Here is a 24,617-nt window from a genome sequence, read left to right as displayed (position 1 = left end):
GCATCTGTGTACGGTAGGTGCACAACACACATGAGGTATTAAGAATGATGTATAATAGAAGAGCACTGTGGAACCAGTAAGAAAAACACATTCAGCATATTTGATCTGATGGTTTTACTGTACATTAGCCAATTTCTGGTACATTTCTAAATGTATATTAGTCAAGAAAAAAACATTACAATCATAAATAAGGTTTATTCTCGACTGTATGTGTTTTTGAAAAATGTATAGATAAGGATATAAATTAGTATACTTTAACAGACTATTATGTCACATTTTAAAATGTTTAAGTGTTATTGCAGTATTAATAAACTTTTAAACAAAGTAGCATTTATTTTAAGAAAGATAATTCAAGCTAAATTTTCAAGCAGTTTTACAAATAGAAGCATGCTAGGTTTTAAAATATAGATACATTTGTCAAATTGAACACAATGTTTTTGACACATGTGGTTGTCATGTGTTACTGTGACGAACAACGCAGTAACACACAATTTCAACCCTCAAAAAACAGAAGAATTTTGCTAAGATTTAAATTATAAACCATATGTGAACTATATCAAAGAACAAAAATGTATTTGATGCTGTATTCCAGGCAGGCTTTTGAGCCCGTAAATCACGATTTCAAACCATGACTAATGACTTTGTACTGTTCCAGGCAAGTCACGCCAAACTTCCTGAGCGTATTGCAACGTTACACTGTCCTAAAATCTATTTTTCAACATGTATCACTTGCATAAACACTGCATCCATCGGCAATATTATTTGTAGGGGCTGCCATTGTTGATTTGCTATTCTTAAAACTAATACTTTTTTATATTTTTATACAGATTTTCCAGTAAGCAGAAGGTGAGTGTTTTTCTTAATAGACATGTTAAGTCACATGTTGATGATGATGATGATGAGTGTTTTTGTTTTCAGGCTCAGAATGAGGCAGTAGACACATATGCTTCTCTTCAGCTCTCTGCTCCAGTCTCTGAATATGAGACATTGAACAATAAGCAACAAAAACACGTCTGATTTCCTCCTCTGTCTTTCTCTGTCAGCTGTACTTTCAGGATTTTAAAAATACACATTTCCAAAATGAAAGACTTATAAAAAACAATGTTTCATATCTGATACATAAAGCACGAAGACCAATCATTTTACTCATTTAGAAACTTGTAATAAAATATTAAGATGGAATATATGTGTGTTTAATATATGTATGAAATCCTTTATAGTTATTAATCTAATCACTTTTGTGCTGTTTTATAGACTCTCTGATAACAAAGAAATATTTCATTTTCTTCACTGTTTTCTAAAATTTACTGAACATTCCGGTTTTTAAATGAATATGTCCTGTATGAAACACACATACTGCTTGTTTTACTATAATTCTGTCCATTTAAATCAGTCCACAGGAGAATCAAGAGTTGAATAAATTAAATTAAATAAAATACATTAAAATAAGTGATTGTTGAAGCACGTGTGTGTTTAAAGGTTCAGCGTGTGTGTTGATGCTGACACAGGAAATTCAGTCAGTATATGAAGTTACAGACTGTTCACACGACACACTTTCACACGGTTTCAAATCAGCAGCAGCTCAGGACTTGAGATCAATAAATACAATCATTTTATGCATGTAAATACTAACGTGTACAAGAGTGTTTCAGACAGGATTGTCTGTTACTGAAGAGATGGACACGGCAGAGAAAATAATTATTTTCTGTTTTCTGTTAGAAGGTAGGATTTTCCTTCCTTTCTTCACTCCTACTGTTCAGTATGACTGAGAATGAACATCAACTAGTTTAACAAGTGCTAAACTTCATTCAGTCTGCTGCATTAAACTAAATGAGAACTTTTCATTTATTTTCTAGCTAAATCAGTTAAATACTAACTAACTTGGTTTTCTAAAGACTGCTATCTTATTCATCATATTTATAATATTACATTAATAATATATTAAAATACATTAATAGTTACAAATATGCTTGATGTAGATTTCACTGTTGCTGTTGCTCTGCTCGTTCTCCCTTTAAAATGATACTGTATACACCCCTAAAAATAATGCTTTTTATCACGTGTGTGTTGTAGGTGTTTGCTGTAGAGATTTCAACATCTATCTGCCAGAGAAGATTAAAGCTCTCAGTGGATATTCTGTGATCATAAAGTGCAGATTTGAGATTAAAGAACAATTTGACAAAGACCTCACTGAGAGAGCTACAGGAGTGTGGTACAAAGATAGGGCTTATCTAAACACAAACGTAGTGTTTAACTCAAGCACATCAAGCCAGAAATCCTCTATGAAAGGGAAAATAACTGGAAAATTAAAAGATAAGGACTGCACCACTGTATTTTATGACCTCAGATCAAATCACAGTGGTCAGTATTTCTTCAGGATTGAGGGTGAAGGTAAACTGAAACATATCTATAAACAAGCCAATGTTTCAATAGATGTGATTGGTGAGTACATTCATGACTGAAAATGTTATTTATGAATACATTTATAATAATGAAATTAAAACATGATTTGAAACTAGACATCAATCAAATCTAAGAAATGAATCTAGGGGTGCTCCGATCACGATCGGCCGATCGTTATGCGCATCTCATCAGTAAAGCCGGTTCTCTAATCAGCAGTTAATTCCATCAGGTGTGTGATTTCACATAGAGCAGCTGTTACCACACAGAGCCATTGTTAATAGAGAAGATGCGCAAATCCACTTCATTTTCAGCGTTTTTTGGCGCATCTTCTCAGTTAACAACGGCTCTGTGTAGTAACAGCTGCTCTATGTAAAATCACACACCTGATGGAATTAACCGCTGATTAGAGAACCGGTTTACTGATGAGATGCGCATTAACGATCAGCCGATCGTGATCGGAGCACCCCTAAATGAATCTGTGTGTATTTCAGAGTCTCCTCCCAAACCCAGAGTGCAGCTGTATGTGGAGCAGAAGGAGGTGCAGGGTCAGGAGGAGGTGTTGGAGGTGTTGGAGAGGAGCTCTGTGAGTCTGCGCTGCTCTGCTGAGACTCTCTGCTCCTCTCCTCCACCAACTCTCACATGGAGCTCCTCTCCCAGAATCCCCCTCAGTGAGAGCAGCAGACTACAGGAGCTCATCTCTGATCTGAACTTCACTGCTACTCACCGTGAACACGGAGTCACTTTCACCTGCACTATAACCTACCAGCTACAGGACAAGATCAAAACAGAACAGGACAGCATCACACTACATGTTCAGTGTAAGTCATGCTTTTTAATTGTGACTTGTGAATTATAATATTTAGATTTTTATTGTAAGGCCTATTTTGTTTTCTCTTCAGATTCACCCAAAAACACAACAGTGTCTGTGCTTCCCTCCAGCTCTGTGTTGGAGGGCAGTTCAGTGACTCTGATCTGCAGCAGTGATGCAAATCCAGCAGTGAACTACACCTGGTCCAGAGAGAGTGAAGGACAGTTGAAGCAGCTGCAGACTGGAGACACTCTTACCTTCAATAGGACCGACCCGACACACAGAGGCTGGTACCACTGTACAGCTCAGAACCAACACGGCAGCCAAAACTCATCTGTGATGCTGGACATTCAGTGTGAGTAATACATAACAGCAGATTTACCTCCTCACGTTCATTAGCACCTAAAAGTGAATTATATTAAATTAAAGGTTATTACGCTGTTATTGTGTAATAGTGCAAGAGTAGTTACTATAAAAATGTTTATGTTGATGGTAACACTTTAGAATTCTGTTTCTTACTTACTGCATAACTAATAAGGAATTATTGAAGAACTAACAGGTGATTTTTCATTAACACGTAACTCACTACTGTTAACTACTAAGGAAGACATGTTAATTAATCAGTATGTAATATAATTTTATGATTGTGTTAAGTAACAGTTAGCTAATCAATAACTAATATATTCTGGCATACCTCCTGAAGAACTACTATTAGTTATCTACTAGTTAGGGTTCAAGAAAAACAACTATGAAATAACTATGAAAAGTATTGTCTTGACTGTCTTTATAAACAAACCACAGATTTGAGTTTTAAACAACTACATTCTCACCTGAAATACTTTTAAAATTGCATTTCATGTCACAATAACCGTAATATTTTGAAAATGATCCGAATAAATGGTGGTTGAACCCAATCAATGCTGCGTGAACTCAACCAATCAACAAGTCCCACCCCCGAAAGTCCCGGAACTTTGAAAAAATACTACCTCTTTCTGAGGGGCATTTTTTTTACCGGGAACTTTATGTAGTTCTTGGTTCCTGGGGTGGAAACACACCAAGTACCAGGCCAAAGTCCATAGTTCCTGGGTAAAGTTCATGCGGTGGAAACGCGGCATTTGTTAAAGTCCACTTATTAGCCTATAATGGGAATTAAATATGCATTTTGTTTGCTTCTAAATGTTTAAGTTTGATTATAAAATGTTTCTTAAATTAGTTTAAATGTCGGCAGAATGCATGTGAAAATTTAATAAAATATGAATTATGTGATAATTCTTTATTAATTACTAAAGGGTTCAATATAATTTCACTGTAGAATAAGCCTGCTGTTTTAGGTTCGAAAAAAGTCCTGCAGAATTATTTGATAATTATTTATTAATTACTAATGGGTTCCCTATGTTTTCACTTTAGAATACTGTTTCAGGTTCTAAGTAATTATTGAGGAACTATCTAATAATTCTTTATTGATTACTAATGGGTTCCCAATATTTTCACTTTAGAATATGCCTAATGTTTCAGGTTTGAAATTAGTCCTGCAGAATTATTTGATAATTCTTTATTAATTACCAATTGGTTACCTGTATTTTCACTTTTCCTCATGCTTTGCCTTACATAAAGAAATTGAATTACTGGTAATGCGGTATATGCTGAGGCACACATACAGTACTATATATAAATTATAAAAACTAAGGTAATTATCGTGTGATTTCTTACAAAACACACTCACAAAACAATTCACTACACAGGCAAAACCTCTGTAAAAAATGCATTTTTATACAACTACAACTACTAAATATTTATATGAAAAGGTCACAATTCAATGAAATTGTGTATAGCTGTTCATTAGTAGTTAATACATAGTAATTACCTAACTAGTAGATAATTAATAGAAGTTCTTCAAGGGGTATGACAGAACATATTAGTTATTGATTAGCTAACTGTTACTTAACACAATCATAAAATTATATTACATACTGATTAATTAACATATCTTCCTTAGTAGTTAACAGTAGTGAGTTAACTGTTAATGAAAAATTACCTGCTAGTTCTTCACTAATTCCTTATCAGTTATGTAGTAAGTAAGAAACAGTATTCTAAAGTGTTAACATGTTGATTAAATGAAAGCCTAAATAATAATTAAAAAGCCTCTAGATTGTTCAGTTAACCAGTTAAACTTCCCACATTACTTTTATTTCAGTGTCATTTAACCCCCACATCTGTTTTGAAATTTGAGTTTCTTAAATATCAGTTAACCTATTTTATTTTTATTATTTTTTTCTCAAAATGTATTGTTTTTTCCCCCCTTCATTTAGGGTCATGAGCATGCATGCAAAGTTTCAACACACTGATAAGTTTTGATGTACAATTTCACACTTTTGGATACTTCATCCACACATAATATCTAAATATATTAGTGCATTAGATAAAACATCAAGCAAAATGGCATCTACTTTGATTTCAGTTTGGTTTTGTAACCTGATGCAATGACATTAAATGAAGCTTGCATCCAAATACCAATGTAACTGTCTGAAATTTTACCTATCCCTTATTCCTCAGTTATTTCTTCCTTTATTTAACTTTTTGCTTTATCCTTTTTTATCTTCTCTCTTTATCTTTTTCTTCTCAGATGCCCCAAAAAACATGTCAGCTTTAGCGATTCCCTCCAGCTCTGTGTTGGAGGGCAGTTCAGTGACTCTGATCTGCAGCAGTGATGCAAATCCAGCAGTGAACTACACCTGGTCCAGAGAGAGTGAAGGACAGATGAAGCAGCTGCAGGCTGGAGACACTCTTACCTTCAATAGGACCGACCCGACACACAGAGGCTGGTACCACTGTACAGCTCAGAACCAACACGGCAGCCAAAACTCATCTGTGATGCTGGACATTCAGTGTGAGTAATAAAGGAATAGAGGAAATCTTTCAACCAAGTGACTGTAAGAAATGTAAACTGCATGAAAAGTTACCAAGAAACATTTCCAGGTGTGCTGCTCCGACCGTTCTTGATCTTTCTCTCTATTAGATTTTCCTCAGATCTCAGTTTCTTCCAGCTGCAGCAGAACTGATGTAACTGTGTGTTTCTGTGAGGCTGATGGGAATCCCTCTCCTGAACTGGAGTGGCGTCTGTCTGGACGTCCTGTCACTAACTCTTCAAACACGTTCATCAGTGAAGAGCGATTGAGCAGCACAGTCTTGAGGAGCTCCATCACTCTCCATCAGTCTCTCACAAACACATCTACTCTGCAGTGTCTCAGCAGAAACACTCGAGGAACTGCGAGTTATCTGTTTCATCTGCCTTCATCTGTTGAACGTGAGTTTCAGTTCTGTGATTCATCCAATAGAAGAACATCTATCAATAATATATAAATGACAAACATGTAAATTGTGCATTCACCAGCAAAATACTAAACATTGGTTTGATTCAGAAAATACTGCATTCCAATGTACAGTATGAAGGCACTAAGGCATGCCAATGTTAGTTAATGTTAACTTCACTTACTGTCTCCAGAAATGCCTTAATCCGATAAATTTTTAAAAGTTATATAGATCTGTCGTGTTTCCTTGCCTTTGACATGCCACAATCCTGTGATCAATTCTGTGACAGGTGGTTTAAAAATGATGTTATTAGTATTGTAGTCATTATATATTTGCCAAAGCTCTCACTATCTTGTTGTAGATCATTACACCATTATGCTACCTCAGAAGTCTGTCTGAAATCAGTCTCGTGAGGTTCCTTTGTGTACCTTTGTACCTGATAAGACAGAGAGGCGTCAGCTGCCTAAGCTTTCAGATACAACCACTGACATTAGTGGCAATGCTAATGCTAATCTCTTACTTTTTAAATTCTCATTTTCCGGACGTCATACAGTAGTTATTTTGTTTTTAAAAGATTAAGATAATCTGGCAATTGCATAATTGAATCAGCTAATCATCAGTGGTTTTCTAAACACTCACTTATTCTTCTTTAGGTTTGAATCATTTCTCTTTGCTGATTGGAGTTGTTGTTGTGGGTCTGGTGGTCATCTGGTTGTTAAGCGCCATTACATGCATCTGTGTACGGTAGGTGCACAACACACATGAGCTATTGAGAATGATGTATAATAGAAGAGCACATTTCTAAATGTATAGCATTTGTCAAGCGAAAACATTACAATCACAAATAAGGTTTAATCTCAGCTTAATAGATAAGAACATACATTTGTATAATTTAACATTCTTATTGTGTCCTTTAAAAATGTATAAGTGTTATTTCAGTATTAATAAACTTATAAACTAAGTAGCATTTATTTTAAGAAAGATAATTCAAGATCGATTTTCAAGCACACTTACAAATAAAAGCATGCTAGGATTTAAAATATAGATACATTTTTCAAACTGAACAAAATTTTTTTTTTACACATGTGGTTGTCATGTGTTACTGTGATGAACAACACAGTGTTTATTCTTCAACTGTACATTTGTGAGAACTTGTGGGAAATCAACTTCTCACACTACACACCAGTATAAGCACCTTGACACCTTTTGGTTAAAAGCTGTTGCAAAGAATAGAGAAGTTAGATCTGAGAAACCCTTAAGCATAAATAGCTTGTAGATGCCTTTTTTTGATTACTTGTATCTAATGCAATGATGTTTATATATGTGACTTAAAAGTCAATCCTGTCTAATTTATTAATTTAACCAACTGTGAAGCTTTTGTAGAATTTTAATTAATTTGTTTATTTCTTTAGAAAAGGGAATGGGAAGCTTTCACAGACTACACAAGAAGGCACCAAGAGAATTGATCAAAGTACCAGTGAAGTAAGTTACAACAGAAACACAAAAACAACACAACAACAATACTAATACTATTTTAAAAAATCACCGTTTTTTAAAACCAACTAAACTAGAACACAAATGGCTGAACATTTTAGAGACACTCTAGAGCTTTCCAGCACTGATTCAACCCTGTCAATCATTAGGTCGCTCCACATGAGAATCAAGATGACCCTGTTTATGTCATGATGTCATCTGCTGCAGCCGCAGGAAATCAAGACTCTGTCATTTATTCCCCCATTGTCTTCACAAAATCAGAATCACAAGAGTTTGGTAGCCCCTCTTCGCTTGACTACGCTGTGATGCAGGATTGTTCTGAAGGGCTGTTAAAGACTGAGAGCTCAATAGGAGAGTCTTCAAGAGCTAGAGAAGCACAGGTGATTGTGAGTGCGAATGTGCGAAAGAAACAAACAGAGGAAGAGATGTTTGAAGACTCCTCTCAGCTTTACGCAAAGGTTAAACGCTGAAACCCATAGAAAACTGGAGAGTTTGCCATTCCTCTATTTTCCTAAAAATATATATATATTTCAGATACTGTATATGTAAACAAGATAAAAATTTAACATTTACTTTCAGTATTGCTGACTCATCACACAACTTTACAGGTGAAATGTGTTGGTTAAAACAGGCAAGCAAACTCATGGGTTAAAAACAGTGGAGAATGCAAGGATAAAAGGGGGACTGTAAAAACTTGCATTTCTTACATTTAACCTTACATCTTACATTTTTAGTATTTAATCTTTTGTTGTATATTATATCAATATTCCCCAAATTTCCATTCTTTGGTGTTTTCGGGGAATATTAAATCCACATGAGATTATTTAAAATCCCTTGGATTTGCTATGGAAATTGGAAAGTGATAGGTTCTAGTTTATACATAATACTGATTTGAGATCAACACATATTCTGGAGCAGAAGCACTTCTGAATTAATGAATATCAAAATCATGCTTTTGAGTCTAAACTGAAGTTCCAACCAAAGAATCTACGAATTCTCCATAGCAAACTGTGTGTTGTTTTATTTTCTTACAGTTTTATTTGTTTGTAATCATTTAATCATTCAATTATTTTATTTAATCATATCCATTTACTAACTTAATAAGTTATTAAGAAGGATTCATAGAAGAACAAAATGACTACATCAATAAGAAAACGTATTCAACATATTTTATCTGAATTTGTATTAGAAGAGGTGCATTTAAGTCATTTTATTTTAATAATTAAGAGTTATGTATATATATATATAAAAAAACCTTCAAATAAACTGTGATGAACAATGCTGTTTAATCTTTAACTGCACATTTATGTGAACTGGAGGGGACCCATATTCACATTCACACCAGTATAAGCAACTTGACACTATTTGGTTAAAAGCTGTTACAAAAAATAGCGAAGTTAATTCTGAGAAACTCTTAAGCATAAATAGTGTGTAGATGCCACTTTAGATTATTTGTATGTGAAAATATCCATATATGCATACAGCATTTGGAGATATTCCAGTGTTTCATGCATTTCAGAATTTATCTTTATCAGCTGTATGGCCTACTTAGAAGGCAAGTCATTTTAGCAATTAAAACAGAAATAAGACAATATACTTTTAGAGCACACACACACAGGCAACAACAAACACCCCTTTTATTTCTTCTCTACATTTATCCTCCCATCGTAAGAAAAAACTAATGTTTTGATGACAAAGTTTGGGAGGAACACATTCAATTAATTGACCAATTTGACATTCGGACAACATGCCAAATATGCATACTATTTGCTCAATCTAATTACATGTGTTAAAACAGATAATGTCCTGGCAGAAAATATTATCTTTGCCAGATTTCTTTCAACCCTAACACAGAAAACCATGCAATGTGCAATTCAAAATAGAAACAGAAAAAAATAAATACATAAATAAAATAAAATAAAATAAAAGTGCTGGAGGAGCCAGGGCTGACGGCGTGTGATGGGGCACACCTGACGTAAATGGATCCTCATCACTGCCGCAGTTTAAAATCCTCTCCTCGGGAGTCCGGTTTCTTCCCCGTGCATCCACACTGGTGTCCTCATGGGTCTAGGAAGGGTGCGTTGAGGGACTCCCACACCACCCTAGACGTGAGCTGCCGGACCCGCGGCCCGGACGAGGATCACACCTGTTTACATGGCCATCAGGCCAGCATGCCAGGCCGTCTATCTCCGTCCAGCACCGCAGCCAACGAGAAGGATGCAGCCACTAGAAGAAGCCGCCACCCCTCGCACCCAGAACCTGCAGAAGGGAGTGCGTGCAGCCGTCGGACTCCGCCCCTTACCTGGACCCCTCCAACTGGGCAGTTAGCTGGGTCAAGCTGATGGTCTCTGCACCATGAGGAGAAGAGTTTCCACCTCAGGGCGTACAGTTTCACATCTTCATGGACTACATTACCCATATGCCCGTACCTCGGACTAATCACCACCAGGTGTTCTTCATTCTACGCCCTATATAAGCTGAAGACAAACACTAACTCAGTGCGAAGTCTTGTTTAGCCACTCTAGCATTTTTGAGCATTTATCCTTGCCTGATTATCTGTGTATTACCTTGGACTGTTGTGATTCTGCAAATCCTCTGCTACCTGCCCTACTGACCCTCTGCTTTGTCTCTGACCTGCCGATTGTCTGCTGCCTGCCCTGATTCAAGCCTGGTTAATGATCTCAATTCTGATTGTCTTTGATATCCCTGACGCTGTTGTCTAACCTCTGCCTGGTACTTCTAACTTTTCTAAATAAACATTGCACATGGATCCGAATGTCTCTGACTCCTCGTTACAGTGTTGGTGTCTGTAAAGTATTAAAGTATGTTTTTGAAAGACACTAAAGCCCCATTCATACCAAGAAGGATAACTATAAATATAAAAATATTATTGTTTGACCAGTGAATAATTGTATTTTTATTCTAAGCACACGTGCACCTGCTGCTTTACGTTCTTGAGTTTGTTATAGCGGGATTCATTATGATTGGGTACCAATGTTTTTATCGTTAAATGGCTGGGGAAAATCAGTCCGAAAGTGATTTATTTGAAAGTGAGTTATTCTGTAAGACTGCAAACATTTTTTTTTTAATTGTGTATATATATCTTTATTGTTCATGTCCTTGTGGTGAACAGGCCTTAATGCCTATGTTGGATTTAGCTGTTTAAATGTATGTTTTTGTTAAGAATCGACATTTAAATTTACAACAACAAACTATTACAGCTTGAATTCTTATATAAAGTCCTTTATTTATTTTTAAGATTCTGACTCGTGAATATATAGATCAATATATGAACCGTCTGACCAAACAATTAAAATGCTAATCATGCAAGAAAACCTCGTGATTTGCTCATCTGAACAATTTAAATAGACGTTATATATAGAATGCGCTTATGAAGACGCAAAAATTTGTTAAACGGCGTTATGACTTAACTCTGTCCGATGACGATGCCACTTTTTAACCACGAAGCAAAGGCTTTTTGCAGAGTTGTCATCCACACCGAAATGTCTAAAGACATTACATTTGCTTTACTGTGCATGTTTAAACCTCACTGAGAAGATACAGACATAAGTTTCATGCAATTATTCCGGCAGGATCGATTATTTAGGGACATATTTCACCATTTACTGGCATGATTATTCAGAATTTTTCAAAAAACGCTACTGCCTCGTGTTTGGCTGCAGAACAACAAGTGTGAGTAAATTTTCTATCGTCTTTTTAGGACTGTTATATGAAAAGCATGCAAAGTAAATGTCTTTAGAAACGGCTTGGATTTGAATATCACATTACTGCAATTAACGTTACTGCTATAGACATGTCTATTGGTACAATGGTTTATAAAACTAAACATGCTACATCGTTTCAAAGCCTCTATTTTCACAGTCCATACTACAACAGGAAAACGGCATCCCAAAATTTATCTGCTCTGGAGGCTGTTTAAAAGGGCCCGAAGGCCAAAATAAGAGGAAAAGATGCTTTTCCAACAGGACTGTATTAATTCAGACAAGGTTTGACCAATTGTCAAATCAGCCAACAACTACAGCAGCCAAAGCAAGCATGAAGCTACTTTTACTTGCAACACGGACCTGCACATCTCAGTATTTCCATCCTGTTACTTCTGCTAGCAGTGCAGGCTACACAGGTTCTTCAAGACATCACACACCCCAGCCCCTTCCCACGACCCACAGCTACAGCAGCTGAAGCAAACGTGAGGCCGCCTCCATTCGTAAACGCACCCTCAACTCTTCCGCTCCCTCATGCTACTAACCATTTTTCTGTTCAGTGGCCTCCAGCTCCAGATTTGCCAGAAGGCAGAGGGTACCAAGACCTATTAGTGGTCAGGCCGATTATTTTATTTATTTATATATCAATCTTGAACCCTCTTCAGCCAACCCCTCTAACGCCAGCTCATCCCCTTTCACTAAAACTCCTAATCTACCATAGCTAACTCTCCTAACATGCCCTATCTATCTGTAACGGTCAATCCTCACTTCAGCCATCCTTCCGCAGGAGCTTTCTCTGTATCTCCCCACCGCTGCAGCATTGTCCGCTCCCGCAGGAGCCTTCTCTATATCTCCCCACCGCCGCAGTATTGTCCGCTCCTGCAGGAGCCTTTTCTGTTTTTTCCTCACTGCCGCAGCAGTGTATGCTCCCGCAGGAGCCTCTACCTATATTTCACCACTGCCGCAGCAGTGTCTGCTCCCGCAGGAGCCTCTACCTATATTTCACCACTGCCGCAGCAGTGTCTGCTCCCGCAGGAGCCTCTACCTATATTTCACCACTGCCGCAGCAGTGTCTGCTCCCGCAGGAGCCTCTACCTATATTTCATCACTGCCGCAGCAGTGTCTGCTCCCGCAGGAGCCCTTTCCATCCTTCCCTACTGCCGCAATTCTCGCTGCCGCAAGAGCCTCAAAAAAAAAATAAAAATAAAAAATAAATAAATAATATATATTTTATGTCCATTCTCCAATTCAACCTCATCAGGCTCGCTTTTGTCTAACTCCGGAACGCCCAATCTAAATTCACGATGGACCCTCCTTTCATCAACGACAAAAAAAAAAAAAAAAAAAAAAAAAAATCCATCGATTAATCGAGTAATAAAATGCGTTTTTGCTTAATTATACTGACGTGCGCATGCACAGTAAATCTGATGGGTAGGATAAAATGTCAGGACCCCGGACTTTTATTTAGTCGGGTTGACGTACCTTTTCAGTTCTGTGTATGTGATGTGACGCTAGTTTTACTTAAATCAAATGGTCAAATGCTCATGAACTGACTGTCAGAGCAGTTCTGGAGATGTCGTTCAAGTCCTTATTTAGTGAGACCGCAGACGCAGAAATTACCGTGAGCGTAACGCGCGCTTCAGTGTGTGTGTGATAAAGGAAGTCGCGCTCCTGCTCCATTCATTAACAGAGACACACAGAACATGCAGGATTTACATTTAAATACTGTTCCGGCTTAATATTTAGAGATATTAATTCGTGAATTGGATGTAAGTGCAATTACCTATTTTGATTAATTCATTCATTCATTCATTCAAAAAAAAAAAAAAAAAAAAAAAAAAAATTATTAATAAAATAAATAATAATAATAATAATTGGCAAGTTCTTTGCCATTCCGCGTTCAACTGTAAATTCCGTTTTTGTGACTGGATTCCGCAATCCCCTCCACGTTTTCTGCATCGCGGAAATTGTAGGGCCCTAGTTGTGGTATGCCAGCTCTATCTTGCAATGGACACATGCCACAACGTTCTCTTTACGTCCTCAAATCAAAACACTGCTGACTCCTTGCAGTACGTGATTTTCGGACGCAGCGCTTGTCTCCTTCCGCCAACAATAACCCAAAAAAAAAAAAAAAATGCGTTGTCACATTTTAAAAAATAAAATAAATCATTGCGAAAGAACCTGACGTGAGATTTAGAATAAATTAAAAGAGGCTTCGAAGCAGAGGAATTTGCCTACATCATTTTTTGTAATCGCGTTACTCGAGGAATCGTTTCAGCCCTAAACTTAAGCAGCTCAAAAGGGGCCTCTCACATAATCCGATAGATGCCCTCGGTTGTTGTTCATCAGACATTTAAAAAAAAAAAAAAAAAAAAAAAAAAAAAAAATATTCCTCCTTAAATCATGTTGTGTACTTGAATAATAGAAGCCTCTCAGTTATCGTTTCTTCGGCCAAAGTAAGGGCCCTCCAGCCATCGTTACAATCTCCTTGCCTATTTCAGCATCGGACAGGGCTCTCCCTTCCGGTGCAGCTGGGCAGTGGCTCCCTTCGGTCGCAGTGTGAGCCTTTCATCTATCATTGAGTTGCGCTGCGCGCTCAGCGGCAGACGGGGTTATCCCTCCCGGTGCAGCAGAGCCACAGGCCCCCTTCGGTCGTTGTGACAGCCCTCCATCCGATGCATCAAATTAAGCCTCGTATACAGTCGCAAGGGGGACTCTCCCTTCCGGTGCAGCAGAGCCGCAGCTCCCTTCGGACGCAGCGAGAGTCCCTCCATCAGTCGCGTTTTCTTGCCTACTCCGCATCGGACGGGGCTCCCCTACCGGTGCAGCAGACCCACGGCTCCCTTCGGTCGCAGGGTGAACCCCCCCGTCTGAGTTATGTTGCATGCTCAATGGCGGACCGGGATCTCCCTCCCGGGGGAACACAGCCGCTGGCTCCCTTCGGTCGCAGCAGGAGCCCTCCATCCGATGCATCAAACCGTGCCTCGAATCTTCTTGCCTATTCTGCATCTGATGGGGCTCTCCCTTCCGGTGCAGCAGACCCACGGCTCCCTTCGGTCGCAGGGTGAACCCCCCATCTGAGTTATGTTGCATGCTCAAGGGCGGACAGCGTTCTCCCTCCCGGGGGAATAGAGCTGCTGGCTCCCTTCGGTCGCAGTGAGAGCCCTCCATCAGACGCATCAAGCCATGCCTCGCATCGCAAGGGGGACTCGCCTTTCCGGTGCAGCAGAGCAGCAGCTCCCTTCGGACGCAGCAAAAGTCCCTCCAACAGTCGTATTCTAGTTAGCGTCAATCAGGGCTCTCCCCTCCGGGGCAGCACTCCTGCTGCAGAGTTGCGAACCCCCTACGGAGGCTGGGAGAACCCTCAGAGGCAAAAAAAAAAAAAAAAAAAAAACGTGCCTCCATAAACCCGCAATGGGGGACTCCCCCTTCCGGTGCAGCAGAGCCGCAGCTCCCTTCGGATGCAGCGGGAGTCCCTCCAACAGTCGCGTCTCTTTGCCTTCTCAGCATCGGACTAGGGCTCCTCTTCCGGTGCAGCAGACCCACAGCTCCCTTCGGTTGCAGTGTGAACCCCCCATCTGAGTTATGTTGCATGCTCAACGATGGCTAGGGATCTCCCTCCCGATGGGGTACAGCCGCTGGCTCCCTTCGGTTGCATTAGGAGCCCTTCATCCGACGCGCCAAACCGCGGCTCGAATCTCATTGCCTATTCAGCATCTGACGGGGCTCTCCCTTCTGGTGCAGCAGACCCACGGCTCCCTTCGGTCGCAGTGTGAACCCCCCGTCCGAGTTATGTTGCATACTCTATGGCGGCCAGGGATCTCCCTCCCGATGGGATACAGTCACTGGCTCCCTTCAGTCGCAGTGAGAGCCCTCCATCAGATGCAACAAACCGCGCCTCGTACTCAGCCGCAAGAGGGACTCTCCCTTCCGGTGCAGCAGAGCCGCAGCTCCCTTCGGAGGCAGCAAGAGTCCCTCATTTCTTGATATCCGGCATCGTGCTCCTCCCATAAGCGGCACGGAGGGCTCGCTGGTAAGACGTTGCGAGCCGCAGCTCTCGTCGAACACTGCACGGGCTCTCCCGGTCGCTCTGCATTTTCTTCCCAACACGCATATTTTGGGGGGCAACTAAATTTTAGCTCTCTGGCTGCTGTCCTATGTCTTTAAGCTTCTTTTGGGGAGTTATTTGGGTTCGGGCTATGCTCCGGGCCCGGACCCCTCCCCCAGGACAGCACGCCAAAATATGCCTACTATTTGCCTTCAGATTAGATGTAAGGGTGAACTCGTGAAATGTGGTTTTATTAACAAAGTTCGGGAGAAGCACGATCAGATAATCATCCAATTTGACACAGGTGCATCTCGTTTAGCTAATCATCTTAAATAGCACGCAAGCGTATATATATCCAGTCTTCCTACCTCCTGTCCCACGACAGTTTTTCGGCAACCCTCCTCCACCCCAACTCCTCACTTCTAATCTATTTATCCCAAATTAGGGATAGGGGGAGTTATTTGGGTTCGGGCTATGCTCCGGGCCCGGACCCCTCCCCCAGGACAGCACGCCAAAATATGCCTACTATTTGCCTTCAGATTAGATGTAAGGGTGAACTCGTGAAATATATCAATGTGAATGCAGCAATGCCAGCTGGATGAAATTATTAGGAGAACAGCACAGCCTTGTGGTGATACATAATTTAAACAACACCTCATTTATTTCAGGCTTTATTTGGCCAGTCACAGAAACAGTTTAAACTTGGGTAAAATATAATTTCTAGCTAGAAAGGTAGAACAATTATTTATTTGAAATCTTTATTATGTTTTGAGCTTATGCATTTGTGAATAAATAATTTAAAAATAATTTAAATAAATAAGACACAAGTGATAGAACACAATCTCATTTGTGTAACTGGACAACAAAAACAGTCAAATGTAGCACAGGTATATTTGTAGCAATAGCCAACAACACATTGTATGGATATAATTATTGATATTTCTTTTATGCCAAAAAATCATGTTCCAAGAAGATATTTAGTAAATTTCCCACCATAAATATATAAAAATTATTTTAAAAGTATAATTTTTGATGAGAAATATGCATTGCTAAGAGCTTTATTTGGATAACTTTACTGACAGTTTTAAGAATTTTGTTGTTGTTTTTTCGCTTCAGCTTTTCAAATATCTCAGTCAAATGTTGTTCTATCCTAACAAATCAGGTTGTGTTCCAATGTCATTGACGTGGTCTCTCCTCAAAAATCCAAATTACCCTTATGTAATTTATCCTGGTGTTTTCAGACTTGTAGACTTTGGTCAAGATTAACTGCAGTCAATGTGACTATTAGAATAATTTCATAAACTAAAATTACATGTGAACACAATAAAAGTTCTCCTCTGACCAAACCAAAGCAGCAGTTCAATTCCAGGCTGAAGCAAAGTCGTCTGTTTCTTGTGGTCTTGTCCCGGTGGTCGTCTGAGACAAGGTCTTTACATGGGATCTTTATCTGGGACTCTAGTTGTCTTGGTCTCCGCTGTCTTTCAGGGATGTAGAGGTCCTTTCTAGGTGCCGATCCACCATCTGGATGGCAATATCTATGTGAACGATTCTCTATGTGCTGAGAATTAACTGACTTCTGTGATGTATGGCGGCTAGCAAATGGTCATACAGACATCCAGACTGAAGTGGCATCTGTCTGGACGTCCTGTCACTAACTCTTCAAACACGTTCATCAGTGAAGAGCGATTGAGCAGCACAGTCTTGAGGAGCTCCATCACTCTTCATCAGTCTCTCACAAACACATCCACTCTGCAGTGTCTCTGCAGAAACACTCTAGGAACTGCGAGTCAGCTGTTTCAGTTGCCTTCATCTGTTGAACATGAGTTTCAGTTCTGTGATTCATCCAGTAGAAGATAAATCTGTCAATAAGAATATATAACTTAGTAAACTGTAAATAATAGCTTAATTACTGTCATTGTGATCAATGTTAATGCTAATCCCCCACTTTTTAGATCATTCTCATGTCCCATTCACTATGGTTATGTGTTTGTGTGTTTGTTTTTTAAGATTGCTACAGCTCTCTAACACTTTCTTAACAGTTTCCCAAACAGTCATTTATTCTTTACGTTTGAATCTTTTCTCTGTGCTGATTGGAGTTGCTGTTGTGGTTTTGGTGGTCATGTTGTTGTGAACCATTACATTTGCACGGTAAGTGCACGACAAATCGAAACATGCTCCTTGTTGATAGGAAACGCATGACAAATGAAAAATAAATGTACAAATTCATGAGTGCAGTAATTGCTGTAGTGACTCTTGAGCTGCAAAACACAAAAAGTGTATATATATGTTATGTTGGGTAAATATGGTCAGTATGGAGTGTACTGATTGTAATGAGAGCTGGAGGTGAGTGATGTTAAATCTGTTATAGGATGCATCATGCTGTGTTCTACAATTGAATCATAGTTAGAAGCTAAATTATTGGAGTCTGTTCCTATCACCCACTGTGATTTTCCCCAAAATCTGCAGACTGGCTCTGACCATATGTAAAATATATAAAAAGGTATTTGAAACTGGTTGTAAAGCATTAGTTAATATGAAGATCATATGAACTGTTTTTGTTTTCAGGCTCAGAATGAGGCAGTAGACACATATGCTTCTCTTCAGCTCTCTGCTCCAGTCTCTGAATATGAGACTTTGAACATTAAGAGAGGTGACACACAATAAACAACAAATACAAATACAATACAACAAATATCCGATCTCCTCCTCTGTCTTCCTCTGTCAGCTGTAGATATCATCTTATTCTACATTCTAGACTCAGCTAAAACATTTTATTTTTACTGTGTATTTTAAATAATGTGGCTGTATGTGACCTTATGTGTTTGTATTGTGTATGTGGGTGTGCATATGTTTTGTTTAGCTCTATGTAAAGACTCTATATAAAATAAAAATTCTTCTTCTTCAAATCAGTTTAAATAAGTCATTTAATACATTTAAAAACTTGTAATAAAATGTTACGATCTAATGAAAAAACAATATATGTGTGTGTGAAATACATTTTGGTTATTAATCTAATAACTTTTGTGCTGTTTTAAGGACTGATAACAAATACATATTATTATTATTTTTTCATTGTCTTTTAAAATTCTCTGAACATTCAGGTTCAGTATGAGGTATATAACAAGTTCACATACTGCTTGTTTTACACCATTAAGATATAACAGATGATAATCATAAATGACTTTCAAAAGATGTAATTGTGTTCTTTGGTTCTTAACTTCCTTTGGTTTGTTATTTCTTTACCTCTAAAGTTATGCCACTTTTATATAGTCACAGTGTATCTGTTTGTATCGCTAAAAAACAGTCATGTCTTTTTAGCAGAGTGTATAAAGCGGTAATTTAGCATTTTCTCATGTTTACCAACATATTCTTAACAATCGGTTTTTAACACACTTGGCAAAGTGAACAGTGTCCTCTTTATGCTCAGAGACTAGTGAAACTCCATTGTAAGGCAAAAAAAACATTTGATTGATTTTATAGACCTTACAGCCGAATATGATCTTCCAAAATCTTTTTTTTTCTTTTTTTTTCTTTTTTGTAGACAAAAAACAACAACACAGGACAACAGTAGAATTATAAGTTTGGTAAGTCTTTATCATCTTTTGAGGTTTATTATTGATCATACTGTGACTTCCGTTATTTTCTTCTTCATAAGAACCCCGAAGCTAAAACACTGGGGACATGAAGTTTAAACAGAACGTTTTTTGACACTTTCTGGTAGACACAGCGCTAATGTGATGAACAACACTGTTAACACTGTTAGAATATTAGTTTGAGTCGGAGGAAACTCCACTTAAACCAGTATCCACTAAAATGACTGACCCAGGTTGCAAAATAAGCAAAAATAATTTATAGAATAGAGAAGTCAGTTTTAAGAAAAGGTCTTACATAATTTGTTTGCAGATGCCACTTGCTTCGTCTTGTTATATCTAATGTAGTGACATTCAGACATTTTTAATTGTTAATACATCTTAAAGAGTAATTATATATGCTAGTCCGGTCTATTATTTTCTCTTTCTGTAAAACTCATATAAAGCTACACTTGAACATAAACACACACTTTTCAAAACTGAAAACAGGAAACTTCCACTGAATAGATGTGCTATGAGAAACAAAAAGTGATGAAGTAGGCTAACAGATGCACAAAATCACATAAATGATTTATTCACAACACAACACAAAAAGCCTAGAGTTGTAAATAAGCACTTTTTACACACCAAAACAAGCTCACAAACTACTGAACAATTTATACTAGAGCTTCCCATCACTGACTCAATTCTGTCCATTTAAATCAGTCCACAGGAGAATCAAGAGTTGAAGAAATTAAATTAAATAAAATACATTAAAATAAGTGATTGTTGAAGCACGTGTGTGTTTAAAGGTTCAGCGTGTGTGTTGATGCTGACACAGGAAATTCAGTCAGTATATGAAGTTACAGACTGTTCACACGACACACTTTCACACGGTTTCAAATCATCAGCAGCTCAGGACTTGAGATCAATAAATACAATCATTTTATGCATGTAAATACTAACGTGTACAAGAGTGTTTCAGACATGATTGTCTGTTACTGAAGAGATGGACACGGCAGAGAAAATAATTATTTTCTGTTTTCTGTTAGAAGGTAGGATTTTCCTTCCTTTCTTCACACCTAGTGTTCAGTATGACTGAGAATGAACATCAACTAATTTAACAAGTGCTGAACTTCATTTAGTCTGCTGCATTAAACTAAATGAGAACTTTTCATTTTTCATTTTCATCTCGTTCTCCCTTTAAAATGATACTGTATACCCACTTAAAAATAAACACGTGTGTGTTGTAGGTGTTTGCTGTAGAGATTTCAACATCTATCTGCCAGAGAAGATTGAAGCTCTCAGTGGATCTTGTGTGATCATAAAGTGCAGATTTGAGATTAAAGAACAATTTGACAAAGACCTCACCGAGAGAGCTACAGGAGTGTGGTACAAAGATAGGACTTATCTAAACACAAACGTAGTGTTTAACTCAAGCACATCAAGCCGAAACTTCTTCATTAGAGGAAATATAACTGGGAAATTAAAAGATAAGGACTGCACCACTCTATTTTATGACCTTAGATCAAATCACAGTGGTCAGTATTTCTTCAGGATTGAGGGTGAAGGTAAACTGAAAGAGACCTATAAACAAGCCAATGTTTCAATAGATGTGTTGGTGAGTAAATTCATGACTGGAAATACTATTTATAAATACTTGTATAATAATATTAAAACATGAGTTTTATTAGACTAGACATCAATAAAATATTAGAAATGAATCTGTGTGTATTTCAGAGTCTCCTCCCAAACCCAGAGTGCAGCTGTCTGTGGAGCAGAAGGAGGTGCAGGGTCAGGAGGAGGTGTTGGAGAGGAGCTCTGTGAGTCTGCGCTGCTCTGCTGAGACTCTCTGCTCCTCTCCTCCACCAACTCTCACATGGAGCTCCTCTCCCAGAATCCCCCTCAGTGAGAGCAGCAGACTACAGGAGCTCATCTCTGATCTGAACTTCACTGCTACTCACCGTGAGCACGGAGTCACTTTCACCTGCAATATAACCTACCAGCTACAGGACAAGACCAAAACAGAACAGGACAGCATCACACTACATGTTCAGTGTAAGTGATGCTTTGTAGTTGTGACTTGTGAATTGTGTTATTTAGATTTTTATTGTGAGGCCCTATTTTTTTCTCTTCAGATTCACCCAAAAACACAACAGTGTCTGTGATTCCCTCCAGCTCTGTGTTGGAGGGCAGTTCAGTGACTCTGATCTGCAGCAGTGATGCAAATCCAGCAGTGAACTACACCTGGTCCAGAGAGAGTGAAGGACAGTTGAAGCAGCTGCAGACTGGAGACACTCTTACCTTCAATAGGACCGACCCGACACACAGAGGCTGGTACCACTGTACAGCTCAGAGCCAACACGGCAGCCAAAACTCATCAGTGATGCTGGACATTCAGTGTGAGTAATAAAGGAACAGAGAAAATCTTTCAACCAAGTGATCGCATGCAATATAAACTGCATACATGTTTTTACTAAGAAAGATTTCCAGGTGTGCTGCTCAGACCGTTCTCGATCTTTCTCTCTATTAGATTTTCCTCATATCTCCACTTCTTCCAGCTGTAGCAGAACTGGTGTAACTGTGTGTTTCTGTGAGGCTGATGGGAATCCCTCTCCTGAACTGGAGTGGCATCTGTCTGGACGTCCTGTCACTAACTCTTCAAACACGTTCATCAGTGAAGAGCGATTGAGCAGCACAGTCTTGAGGAGCTCCATCACTCTCCATCAGTCTCTCACAAACACATCTACTCTGCAGTGCATCAGCAGAAACACTCGAGGCACTGCGAGTCAACTGTTTCAGCTGCCTTCATCTGTTGAACGTGAGTTTCAGTTCTGTGATTCATCCAACAGAAGAACGTCTATCAATAATATAAATGACAAACATGTAAATTGTGCATACACCAGCAAAATAGCAAACATTTGTTTCATCTTAAAAATACTGCATTCCAATGTATGAAGGCACTAAGGCAGTGATCCTCAAATCTGGCTCGCGAGATCCACTTTCCTGCAGAGTTTAGCTCCGACTCCAATTAAACACACCTGCCTGTGATTTTTTAATGATCCTTAAGACACTGATTAGCAAACTCATGCGTGTTTGATTAGGGTTAGAACTAAACTTCGCAGGAAAGTGGCTCTCGCGAGCCAGATTTGAGGATCACTGCACTAAGGCATGCCAATGTTAGTCAATGTTAACTTCACTTACTGTCTCCTGAAATGCCTTAATAAAATACATTTTTTAAGTTTCATAGATATATTGTGTTTCCTTTCCTTTGACATCCCATAATCCTGTGTTCAATTATGTGACAGGTGGCTAAAAAAAGAAAAAAATGGCTCCTGAAAGTTGCAGTTATTGAATCAGTGAATTATCAGTGGTTTTCTAAACACTCACTTATTCTTCTTTAGGTTTGAATCATTTCTCTTTGCTGATTGGAGTTGTTGTTGTGGCTCTGGTGGTCATGTTGTTAAGCGCCATTACATGCATCTGTGTACGGTAGGTGCACAACACACATGAGGTATTAAGAATGACGGATAATTGAAGAGCACTGTGAGACCAGTAAGAAAAACAGATTCAGCATATTTGAGCTGATGATTGTACTGTACATTAGCCAATTTCTGGTACATTATATATATATATATATATATATATATATATATATATATATATATATATATATATATATATATATATATATATATTTCGAGCGAAAACATTACAATCATAAATACGGTTTATTCTCAGCTGTATGTGTTTTTGAAAAATGTTTAGATAAGGATATAATTTGTATAATTTAACAGACTATTAGGTCAAATGTAAAAATGTATAAGTGTTATTGCAATATTAATAAACTTTTAGACTAAGTAGCATTTATTTTTAGAAAGATAATACAAGCTCAATTTTCAAACAGTTTTACAAATAGAAGCATGCTAGGTTTTAAACTATAGATATAATTTTCTAATTGAACACAACGTTTTTGACACATGTGGTTGTCATGTGTTACTGTAATGAACAACGCAGTGTTTACTCTTCGACTGTACATTTATGTGGACTTGAGGGAAATCAACTTCTCACACTACACACCAGCGTAAGCACATTGACACCATTTGGTTAAAAGGTGTTGCAAAGTATAGAGAAGTTAGGTCTGAGAAACACCTTAAGCTCAAATAGTTTGTAGATGCCACTTTTGATTACTTGTATCTAATGCAATGATATTTATTGATATTTAGGGGAAGTCATGGCCTAATGGTTAAAGAGTCGGACTCACAATTGAAGGGTTGTGAGTTCGAGTTTTGGGCCGGCAGGAATTGTGGGTGGGGGGAGTGCATGTAAAGTGCTCTCTCCACCCTCAATACCACGACTTAGATGCCCTTGAGCAAGGCATCAAACCCCCAACTGCTCCCCGGGCGCCGCAGCATAAATGGCTGCCCACTGCTTCGGGTGTGTGTTCACACTGTGTGTGTGTGTGTGTGTGTGTTAACTGCTCTGTGTGTGTGCACTTCGGATGGGTTAAATGCAGAGCACGAATTCTGAGTATGGGTCACCATACTTGGGTGAATGTCACGTCACTCACTTTATATATATATATATATATATATATATATATATATATATATATATATATATATATATATATATGTCTTAAATGCCAATCCTGTCTGATTTATTGATTTTGCCAAATGTGAAGCTTTGTAGAATATTATTATTATATGTATTTTTACTTTTTATTTTTTTTAGAAAAGGGAATGGGAAACTCACATACTACACAAAAAGGCACCAAGAGAAGTGATCAAAGTACCAGTGAAGTGAGTTACAACAGAAACACAACAACTATAATAATACTAATAAATGTAAAAAAACAAAATAAAAATACTAGAGCTTTCCAGCACTGATTCAACCCTGTCAATCATTAGGTCGCTCCACATGAGAATCAAGATGACCCTGTTTATGTCATGATGTCATCTGCTGAAGCCACAGCAAATCAAGACTCTGTCATTTATTCCCCCATTGTCTTCACAAAATCAGAATCACAAGAGTTTGGTAGCCTCGCTTTGCTTGACTACGCTGTGATGCAGGATTGTTCTGAAGGGCTGTTAAAGACTGAGAGCTCAATAGGAGAGTTTTCAAGAGCCAGAGAAGCACAGGTGATTGTGAGTGCGAATGTGCGAACTAAAGAAGCAGAGGAAGAGCTATTTGAAGACTCCTCTCAGATTTATGCAAAGGTTAAACGCTGCAACCCATAGAAAACGTCTCAGGTTACGAATGCA

At 38.4% G+C, this 24,617-nt stretch overlaps 1 protein-coding gene across 8 annotated transcripts; it reads left to right on the top strand.

The window, feature by feature from the left end:
• The first annotated feature begins 863 nt into the window (after window positions 1–863).
• On the top strand, window positions 864–24,617 carry LOC127948498 (B-cell receptor CD22-like). Of its 8 annotated transcripts, XM_052544960.1 has the most exons (10): window positions 864–1,722; window positions 2,074–2,442; window positions 2,895–3,221; window positions 3,303–3,566; window positions 5,835–6,098; window positions 21,492–21,755; window positions 21,887–22,174; window positions 22,758–22,845; window positions 24,088–24,155; window positions 24,264–24,403. In XM_052544960.1, the coding sequence occupies exons 1-9, from the start codon at window positions 1,677–1,679 to the stop codon at window positions 24,137–24,139; spliced, it is 1,962 nt and encodes a 653-aa protein (XP_052400920.1). In that variant the 5' UTR covers window positions 864–1,676; the 3' UTR covers window positions 24,140–24,155; window positions 24,264–24,403. The 8 variants fall into 8 exon arrangements, with proteins under 8 accessions (XP_052400920.1, XP_052400926.1, XP_052400925.1 ...); XM_052544966.1 differs by lacking the exon at window positions 21,887–22,174 and having other exon boundaries at window positions 1,413–1,722; XM_052544965.1 differs by lacking the exon at window positions 5,835–6,098 and having other exon boundaries at window positions 1,418–1,722.

The sequence above is a fragment of the Carassius gibelio genome, chromosome B1 (assembly GCF_023724105.1).
Source record: "Carassius gibelio isolate Cgi1373 ecotype wild population from Czech Republic chromosome B1, carGib1.2-hapl.c, whole genome shotgun sequence".
Classification (NCBI taxonomy): Eukaryota; Metazoa; Chordata; class Actinopteri; order Cypriniformes; family Cyprinidae; genus Carassius; species Carassius gibelio.
Note: the sequence above shows the minus strand (reverse complement) of the source record. Positions and strands in the feature narration are given on the sequence as shown.